At 31.9% G+C, this 10,937-nt stretch overlaps 1 protein-coding gene across 1 annotated transcript; it reads left to right on the top strand.

Moving 5' to 3' along the window:
* The first annotated feature begins 3,886 nt into the window (after positions 1-3,886).
* Positions 3,887-8,169, top strand: LOC121266221 (glucan endo-1,3-beta-glucosidase 13-like). Its single transcript, XM_041169991.1, has 4 exons — positions 3,887-4,231; positions 6,711-7,049; positions 7,692-7,719; positions 7,832-8,169. Exons 1-4 carry the CDS (start codon positions 4,177-4,179, stop codon positions 7,941-7,943), a joined length of 534 nt encoding a protein of 177 aa, XP_041025925.1. The 5' UTR covers positions 3,887-4,176; the 3' UTR covers positions 7,944-8,169.
* Positions 8,170-10,937: the final 2,768 nt, after the last annotated feature.

The raw sequence follows: 10,937 nt of genomic DNA, 5'->3' as shown, positions 1-10,937 counted from the left end.
GACGTTAGAACTTAGAACAATACCAAATGCTTTCAGCTTAAATAGTCACGAAATCTTAAGGTTGCGTCTGGATGTTGAATTGAGTTGAGTTAAGTTCTTTATTAATAGTAGTAAGTTGAGATTGTGGAGTAAGTTTTGTGGGGCTCATGACTTAAGATGAGTTTAGATGTATTTGGATGTTAAAATGAATTTAGATACATTTATGAGAATTTGAAAAAGGTTATGCATAAGTCCCGCATGTAAATAGGTGTTGAATTGAAAAAATTTGTGGGTCCCACGTGTAAAGAGATTTTGAGTTGAGATGAATTTAGTGATTTGAGAGTTGTGTATTTGGATGTTAAATTTAGTTTAAAATTAGATTGAATTAAATTGATCTCAGTAGAATCCAACAAACAAACGGGACCTAAATATTGCTAAAATGATCTTAATAGCTAGCAGCCTAGGTTTTTTTGTTTTCAGACCACATATATAGTTGCTGTTTCGAGTTCATAAACAAATAAACTATCAGAATTAACAAATATATTATTTGAATTATGCAGATCGCAGATCATTGGAAAAAGGGCAATACCAAACAGATTGACTTCACAAGAATATAACATTTCCTGAATCTTGACTTGGCAGGGCTTTCAAATAACATTAAGCTCTTCGTTTTAGAGTTACGTACGTCGATTGGCAGTAGAATTAACGTGGATTGCATTAGTCTTTGACATAAAGATGGAGCAAATATAGAGATTAGCGCAGCAAGATTGTGCCTTTTATTTTAGAAGACTGTTCTCTAAATACATGCAAGAAATTTATAAGGAACTGCGCGCCACAGAAAGAGATCGAAGATGGATCGATGATGATGATGATGAGTAGAGTACTGCAATAAGTAGTAGGGGAAGGATGCATGAAAGATTAACACTAAAAATGGGATATGTCAAAGAAAATAAATAAGAGGCCAAAACACAGAGCCAATATTCCCGCTGTTTTGATAGGCCGACAAACGGACAAAATATGTCAAGTGGACAGCTTCATCCTCAACAACAACATGATATAAACAAACACATTATAAATACTAGTAGTACTTGAAAACGGCAACGTTAACATAATATATATATATATATATATATAAGAACCAACTTCGCATGTCAATATTATACGACCTCATCATGAGTATTAAAATACAGTACGTACTTAGATCATAGAATAATTCTCAACCTTGGAACTACTTAAAATATCATACATAATGACTGTATCAAGAACAACCCAAAAATAGAAAAATTTTGGTTTGTGGAATACGAGTTCCGATCCTCTTTCTTATCACCATTTTTTAAAAGATAAAAAAAAAAAATATGCATTCACGCCTGATGTTCCCGAAGCTGTTTCACATTGCTTCTAGGTGTGCCGGATTTTGTATACATAATTCAGTGGTTCCTCATCTAACTACTAGATTCTGTCCCCACAAGCTTATAAGTACTCTATATAAAATTATTGTTCTGGGTCATGGAAACTAAGCATCTGATTTTGCATATCTAGCTAGCTAGGCGATTTGTGTTATATATTGATCATCATGATCTGCATTTTGCATTGCTGTAAAACACAGACACCAGTACATGATCAATCCGTCAACCCCAGTCATTACTCTCTCTTTAATTTCTCTGTATATTTAAGTTATTGGGACTGACCCAGCAGCTTGATGCACATGAAGATGTCTTTTCTTGTTTAGGATTTGAAAGGAAAAAGAAAGAAAAATATAAATAGTACTGACCCCACGCTTTTTGTATTTTATTTGAATCGTTGACCCTATGCTCCGATGCTGTTTTTAAATGATCTGCATATGGTGTGATCTCTGATGTGTTTTCTGTCAACAATTCAGCATATATAGTAGTTCCCATGGCACCATCAACTGTATACGTACTACTGTATTTTATGATCAAAATTATAAGCGAAACAAATAATATTTATTATCTTGGTTTCAATATATAAGTTAGTAATTAAATTTTATAAAACATTAAGTAAACGTGGCTACAACTTAAATAATTTAATAATTAATACCACTCCAAAAAATAACAAAATGATCATGATAGTTAAAATAAGTAGCAATATTACTATATATGAGAAAACAAAAACCACATCCCCATCCTGCATGAGACACGCTAAGGACAGATTTCTAAGGACCTCATTTTCCCCGTCTCCCACGCCTCCCCTCCTTCCCAAAAGGAATTGGAAATTTGAGATTTTTGGTCCTTTTTTTTTTTTTTTTTTTGAAAAAACTATTTATACAGTCTTAAAATATACAGATTTCACGTTCTCTTTTTGGAAAAAATGAATAAATTAAGACACAAATAAAAAAATTTATTTATTTATATTCTGAGCTCTTCTTTTTTCCAAAAATTATACGCGAAGAGACTTACAGTACATCATCTCATGACTGTATCTCACATTACTATTTTTATTTTTTTGTGTAAAGATATATCAACTCAAGTGAGTTTCATCAATAATTCGATGAAAAGTATGATGGATATCTCATATTTAACTTCTAATTTATAATCTTAATGTTAGAAGAAGAAAAAAACTCGATGGGGTCTATGGTCATTTCTTGAAATTTGTAGTCCAACCAATAAAAAATTTTGTTGATAGACGTTGTATTTCCAAATAAAGCCTGAATCTTTGGTTAATTCCATGCAATAAACTACTATATTCTCGAATGAGGAAGTCATATATGGCCGGCATCATCATATCTATTAAATTCTAACTAAAAATTGACACATTCCGTGCAAACCCCGTTTTTCCTCCTGTCTGAGTATCACTACTTGAATTTTAAAGTCTCATTCTCAGAAAAATGGATAAATAAATAAATTCTAAAGTAGTCTCTACTTATGTTTCGGACTTCGGACTCCATTTTTTTTTATTGTTTTTTGTTAATAGTTATTTTAAGTCGGATCCAAATTGAACTTCAAGCCTTTAACTATGGAAAAAGCCCAAACCAGTCCGATAAACTTTTAGGCCGGTGGGTTGTGGCTAAGTTTGGTAGGCCCAAAAGGCCAATCCATGATTTATTGTTTCTATATATACTTAAAAAAAAAAAATGATCATTTTATTTATGTTCAATCTCTCCATAATAGATCTTGGTTATTTTTTTTTTTTTTAAAAAAAAGAAGTGTTAAGCTAAAAAGATTTATAAATTGGTGAGATTTATAAAAATATTTTTGAAAATTTATAAAAGATAAGGCCTCATTTGAATAGTAAAATGAAATGAGATGAGATGAAAAATCTATAAATAGTTATAAGATAGTTTGTAAATAGTAGTGAGATAGTTTAAGCTTAGATTTTTGTTGAGTTTCCAAAAAAAAGATAGAAAAAATTGAATAAAGATATTATAAAGTTAAAATATTATTATAATATAATATGTAATATAATTTTTATTTTAAAATTTAAAAAAAATTGAATTATTTTTTTATTTTATATAAAAGTTTAAAAAATTTATAATAATTAGTAACGATTAAATAAAAAAAAATGAAAGAGAAATCGAAAAATATTTATATTTAGATATTTATTCACATACCTTGCATCTATAGTTTTTTTTTCATAGGGTTTGAGAGTGTTTTTAGTAAGGTACGTGGATAATGAATAGTAGTTGATAAGAAAAATTTTTTTTATATTTAAATAGTATTTAAACGTTGAGATAAATAGTGTCTGAATAGTGCTTTTCCAAACGCGGCGTTGTCGTCTTTGAACCAAATATTTCTTGGGGGAATTTCAGGGGAGGTCAAAATATCGCGAGAAACTGAATTGCTGCAGGACTGTGTTGTCTCTGCCATGCACCTTGTTAAAGCAAAGCATTTGAAGTCAGTGTGTAAACTGTGCATAAGCCTAAAAACTGAATCCACCGCTCTACTCTGTCCTGTCAAAAGTAGTACCTAGCTTCTGAAGCATTCATCATACCTCTTGATGAACTTTCAAAAAAGCGAAAAAAAAAGGGAATAGGTTTTCCCTTCAAGAAACTACCGATTCCTCGACACAAGTCTTGCCATATATTCCACCCTTCTCGCTAGCTCCATCTTCATTCTTCACCGAGATTAACATTGAGATCTAGCAAGAGTGCTTGGAACATCTTGTTTTCAAGCTTTGAGCAAACGTGGGTGGTTTGGAAGGCATTTTCTTGGCAGAAGGGGTGAGACGAACCAACCTAACATGTCGATGAAAGGATGGGCTTTGCAGTGCCTTTTGTTGTTGGAATGCTATCTGGGTATCTTCTACATACATTTCTTGTCATAAACTTACTCTTTCCTGTTACTTCGTCGATTCTTTTTCACGGGCTTGGTTTGGTTGTCACTTTTTTTTTCTTGGGTACGTAATGTGTGTTGCAGTTATACGTTTTCTGTATTATTTTTCTTTACAGTTGCGTTATTCATTTCATTATCCTCGTCTTCTTTTCAAAAACTTAGCACTTGAAGTTCATCAATCAAGACACTGTTTGTTTGTAACTCTGCAACACCTAGATTTTCTTACACTAGTTAGTGGATATAAGACTATTTCCTTTTCGATCTTTACATCGGAGGAGACAACTCCTCACACACGCGATATACTCAAATATTACAACTTTATCTCTAGCTAGCTGAGTTAGAGTTCTAAGTTTAATATATAACCATATGGTTTCCCCATCTGTTAGGATTTATGTACCAATTAAAAATTTTCTAGTATTCCGCATTTTCAAATATTGTTTTAGTCACAGACAGATCTCACAAAATAAATTCACAAGCTACGCTCTTTTTATAAAGTAAATTTAACGTATCATATGAAATTATGTCAATTTTTAGATTTACTTGAATCTTTTTACGGATGTAGCACTTATTTGTTTGTAATCACATTTGGTTGCCAATGTGAGGATTTATCTGTGGAATTATATATATATATATATTTTGTCTTTTTACTTATCAATATATGTATATAAAATATACTCTCTTCCGGGAATATAGAAAAGATTTTCGGTTTATTTTGCACACTTTTTTAGCTCTATTTTTCATTTATGAAAAATTCTTATTATTATAAGAAACTACAATGCTGTCCAGAAAACACTCTTATTACTTGCCAACCAAGTGGAAGACATCAATCTAATTTTTAATTGTTCGGTGTGAAATAGATTGACGATGCCTTAGGCTTAAGATATATATGAAAGGAAAAAAGGTTGTGGGGATCCTACACTTTGCTTCCCGAGTGCACCTTAGTGGATGCTATCTACACGAACCCCAAATCTATCTGCTGCTGGAACGAAATTTTTTTATTATTAAGCATCACTAAAGATGTTCCTAAGGACAGTTAATAGCAGTTAAAAAGCTTGTTGCGGCAAGATTAAAAGTAATGGACCCCATGCAGATACTGGTAGGTTTGGAGAGTGAGATAAGAATTTTTTATTTTAGATGAAAGTTTAAAATATTAATTTAAAATATTATTATTATTTTGAGATTTGAAAAAATTTAATTGAGATTTGAAAAAGTTGAATTGTTTATTATATTTTATGTAGAAACTTAAAAAAGTTGTAATGATGAGATGGGATGAGAAATCTCATCTTGTCTTTGCCCCCAAACCTGCGTACTTGATCATGATGTTGCTGTATTATACAATCATTGTTTACAATCCTCGATCGACCATACCACCCACAGCCCCACTGTTAAGTCCGGGGTTCAATTGAATTTTCTGGCAATTTATGGTGAACGTCTTGACAATTCATTGTACGTGCTTCCTTTCACTGTGAAAGATTGATGTACTTGAAAATTCCCAAAAAGTAGGTATTAACAATTCATAGCTTTATTCTAGAATAATGAAAAGAAAATTGAAAATCTTATATCTAACTTTATTCTGAAGTTTATTGAAAAGATTAGAAAAAACTTTATTCTGAAGTTTTTTCCCCAAAAAATATAGCAAAACGATGATATCTTCTTACAAACTATTAAGTTGTATGTATTTGAAAAGAAATAGTTCAAAGTTTTAACATCAAGCACAAAGTTGATCGTCTAGAACATTGTGGCCCTACTCCCTTCGTGTTTGATATGGTGTCTTTGGCTAGAAAGGAACGAGAGATGTTTTGAAGACAAAGAACGATCGATGGAAGAACTTAGGGAATTTTTCTTTAAAACTCTACGTCTATGGGTTAAGGCCATTGTAATGAACTGTTATGAATTGCTTCCCTTTTAGTCGTTGTATGTAGGTATTTTCTCTCTTTTGTACTTGGGCTATTCCTATTTATGGTAATAAATCTCTTATTAATTATAAAAAAAAAAAAAAAAAAAAAAAAAAAAAAAAAAAAAAAGCATTGTGGCCCTACTGTGATGGGAAGTTTATATTTTTGCCTTCTTTTTTGTAAATGGCTATGTTCAGATTCACAAAATATTCATGTGTGTCCTTTTCAGATATAAGAGTGTAAGACAATATAAGTACTATATGAAAAAATGTTGTTTATAACTTTTTGATCGGTATAATGTTTCAATATTATTTAAATTGTCATGAACTCATTAGGTTGACCCCTTAAATGAATAAAATCCTGAGTTGGCCCTTTTTTGGGGTACAGATACTCTGTGTTTGTGAAAACTAATAGTATTTAATTGTTGCATGCAATTATCCGGGCTCCTATTTTAATCCTTCTGCAAACTATCAAGGTTTTAAATTACTTTTGAGTTATGAATTACCATATATCATCTCTAATGTTTTTCCCTTCACAAAATATATAGTTTTGACAGCGGACTCAGTAGTGCAAGAGAAGGCAGATACAGCAATTCCAGTGACAACATTGTCACCTCCTGAAGGCAACACAACTTTCCTTGATGGCACGACATGGTGCGTGGCCCTTGCCGGGGCTTCCCAAGTTGATTTGAAGAATGCATTAGACTGGGCCTGTGGACTGGGGATGGCAGACTGCAGAGAAATTCAAGAGGGTGGAGCATGTTCTGAGCCGGACACTCTCTTATCTCGTGCATCCTATGCTTTTAACAACTATTACCAACAGAACGGGAATTCTGATATTGCTTGCAATTTTGGAGGAACTGCCACTGTAACTAAAACCAACCCAAGTACGTTTTGACTCTATCTTCTTTCCTCCAGCTAATCGTTAAAATACAAACACACGCGCGCGCACACACACACATACAACTATAATAATGGAAAGGGTTTGGGAGTAATAAGTTCAAAAATAGCCATAGAAAAGTATGTATGCAGAGGTTTTACACTTAAAAAGTAATTTTCTTCTTAGTTTGGTTAAATTTGGTATCAAGTTCCTTGCCTTGGAGGTTCAAGCCTGTTGAAAATTCCTGGATCTTCATCTGTTGAGTTTGGCCTTAGTCTTGGAAGATTTTACAGCTGTCTCAATAAGGCCTATCAAATTCAACTCTTAAAAAAAAGAAACAGAACTCCGTTTGAGATTTTTATTCTTTTGGTACGGTAGCTATACTGTTAGTTCTCTAAGTACTTGGGTTGGGCATGCACGCACTTGGTTTACAAGAGTACAACAGGTTCATTTGAAGATTGGAAGAGCAGTAGTACTATATAGTTGACATTTTAGATTGCAATAATTTTAGTGTCTATCATGAATTATTCCTTATCGTCTATTTTTCTGGCATGCAAGAGCTAATTCATCCAATCATTGTGATCAGCTGACATGACTGATGTCTTTAAGAAAGATGGTTATATTTACACACAATGTCTTTCTGTTACAGGTTATGGAAAATGCGTCTACGCATATGGGTATGTATTTGGTGGCCTTAAGAGTTTGAGATGCTACATCTCAAAATGTTGGTGTATATGCATTTTTACGTACGTTATCAAGAATAAACTAATATGTCATTTGGTATTTCAGGTCCTTGGTCTCTTCAGCACCTATGCTGTCCAAGCACAATCCGATCTCCATCATGTGGTGGAAACTTATAGCGGCTGCTGTTGTACTTGGGAGACTGATCCAGTTTGTTTAGGTAAAGTTGTAAACCTCAGTACTCAAACAAACGTAGAATTGGTCTCTCAACCAATTGTTCCTAAATGTTATTTATGCAGTGGAAAGAGAAGCATCTTGTAACTGTTGTTTTGCTAAAGCTAGCATTCCTGTCTTTGATGTCGGGTTAGGAATCTATAGCTAAGCAATTCTCTCTCTTTTTTCCTTCTCAAAGTTGTTCACATAATTAAGAACAAAAAAGTTTGTTCCATTATGCTTTTGTTGAGTTTTTTCCAATAGTTTAGTATCTCCACCCTGTAATTAGCTAGCCTTCTTTGTTTCAGTTGTAGCTATAGCAGCACATGATGCCAAGTCATTTGCACTCCCAAGTCCCATATATAGTTGCAAATAGCTGTAATTTTTCTAATTTCAATAGATGGAAGTTCTAAGATTCTGAATATTCAAAATCTGGGAGACAGATCTAACTCTCACAACATTGAGCAGATTTTTTGTGGAGTTTATATTATTTTTCTTTCTTTGGGTTCATTTGTGGAAAACTCTTTGTCGAGAGCTTGTGCACTATCGATATTAGTCAAGATTTTGTTCTCAGACACTAATAAAATAATAACAATTGTTTTTCTTTCTCATATTTAACTCCACTCAAAAATGTCTTTTTACTTTCTATTTAGTTTCAGCTATTTTCACTTTGTAGATATTTATTCATCCCATTTGAGTAAGAGAGTGTTTAAAGCGGGATCTACTAATCCAAAATGATTGAAAGGGTACATGTTTATCCCACTTATGAGTAGGGCTTTACACCGATAGGTTCGGTGTCGGTTTCGGCGCGAAACCGATACACCACCGACGTCTGCCATGGGTCTATAGAACCGGCCGAAACCGTGGGTTTGGGGAGAGAAAATCAATCATATCGGTCTCAACGTGCGTCTGTGCGGTCTTCGTTCTACCGTCGGCTTCTTATGTGAAGGAGGGGAGTAACTGAGGTTACGAGAAAAAAGCCTCACGCTATTGCTGTCATGGAAGAAGACGACGTGGGGAAGAAGAAGTGGGTGGGAGGGGGGGAGGGGGGGGGGGGGGTTATTAAGTCATTTTGAAATGGCACCGTTTTATTATATATATTTTTTTCACTTTCAGCCTCTAAAACGTTGTCGTTTCACTCATTTAAGTGAAATGACGTCGTTTTATATACATATATTCAAAAGAAATATATAAATAGATTGGATCGACTGGTTCAGCAGTTTCTCAGGAGTTCAAACCGGCGCCGAACCGCCGATATTGGTTTTATCTCAACTGTCGATCATTTCTTTGCTTGTTCCGGATGGTTCCATGCTCCGGCGATCGGTTCACGGCCGGTTCTGACGGTTCCTGTACACTCCTACTTATGAGGATGGTTTTACGCGCGTTCATGGCCAACATGCATGAGAGCATCCTCAATGGATTAGCTAAAGGTAAAGGACATTTTTTATGAATGTAAGAAAAATTTGACTTTTGACTATTTTATTCATATAAATCTCCACATTAGAATAACTATTTTTTCATTATATAACAATAAAATAATATAAGATGAATTTAGTTTTGACTATTCACATCAAATCTCTACATTAGATTATCTATTTATTCATTATATAGTAATGAGTAATTAATAATTTCAAACATATTTAATTTTTTTAATTAATAATTTATTTTATTTTATCATATTTTTCTATTCTACCTATTATATATTAATTAGTAATCATATTCTAATTAAATTAATATGTCACTAAATCAAATTAATATATCAATGGATAAATTCAACCCCAACACATAAATCCGTGTATATAAACCCAGCCATTGTGATAAAATATATGATAAAAAGAAAGAGAAATAATTGATAAAATATATATTTAATGTATATATAGTTACTTTTAAATTTAAAAATTTTTTTGAAATTGTAATTAAATTTTAATTATTTAGAATTTGATTCATCTATTATGATTACATTTTATGCAATAGATGCTCTGAGAGGTTTTTTTAGCCCTACTTGTTAATTTCATTCAAGTAGAGTGATGATTTGTGTAGTGTTTATAGACACGTCATCAAAAAAAGTGTTCATAGACATGTCGTCCTTGCTGGAAGTACATAGAGTTAATGCAGAATCTTGAAAGTCTGAAACAGGATTAAATTTGGGGCCCTACTACAGTACTTTTGTTTTGCGAGTGGTAGATATCGTTTGTTCTGTCCTTTACTTTTTGTGTGTAAAAGTAAAATCAAATCCAACGTAAGTTCTGCGTAAAGAAACAAAGGAAAACAACCTCCTTGTACTATATATAAAATAAAGAAACAAAGAAAACTACATGTGTACCAAAAATTTAAACCGATAAAAAAATATTAATTTTATATTTTAACATTTTCCTTTATATATATCAAACTCTTTCTTAATAGATGATTTAATAAGTAGAATATTTAATTAAATGAGATATAATGTAAAGTTAGAATTAGAATTCAAAACTTTTTTTTTATATCATGTAAATCACCACTTGTTAGCTTATAAGAAGATATAGATTTATTATTTATTTTATATATGTTTCGTACTACCTGCTTGTCCGTATCTGTAAATTATTGTTTTTGAGATAAAGATAGGCTTAATATTTTATATCACTTATTTACTATTCTTTTTATTTATTTTTTATTTTATTTTTACTTAATAGTTAAGAAAGTGATTATTAATAAAATATATTTTTTAATTTTTTTTAATAATTAAATATGTTAAAAAAATGTTTAAAAGAAAAAAATAAAAATTTCAAATATAATGTCTAATAATAAAATAGTGATAAAAGGATAGTAAATCTATTATTATTCTTGTTTCTGACATGAGAGAAGAGGGGCCGCTCCAAGTGACAGCTCTTTTTCCCTGTTGGGGACGCCAAGTGTTTGGTTTTGGGGCTTCTTGTTATACAAATCATTTTAAATGTTAATTTTATCTAATTATTATAATTTTTTTAAATTTGTACATAAAAATAATTTAATTTTTTTAAATTTT

This window comes from Juglans microcarpa x Juglans regia, chromosome 5D (assembly GCF_004785595.1).
Source record: "Juglans microcarpa x Juglans regia isolate MS1-56 chromosome 5D, Jm3101_v1.0, whole genome shotgun sequence".
In the NCBI taxonomy this organism is placed as follows: Eukaryota; Viridiplantae; Streptophyta; class Magnoliopsida; order Fagales; family Juglandaceae; genus Juglans; species Juglans microcarpa x Juglans regia.
This window is presented reverse-complemented; position numbering and strand designations above follow the sequence as displayed.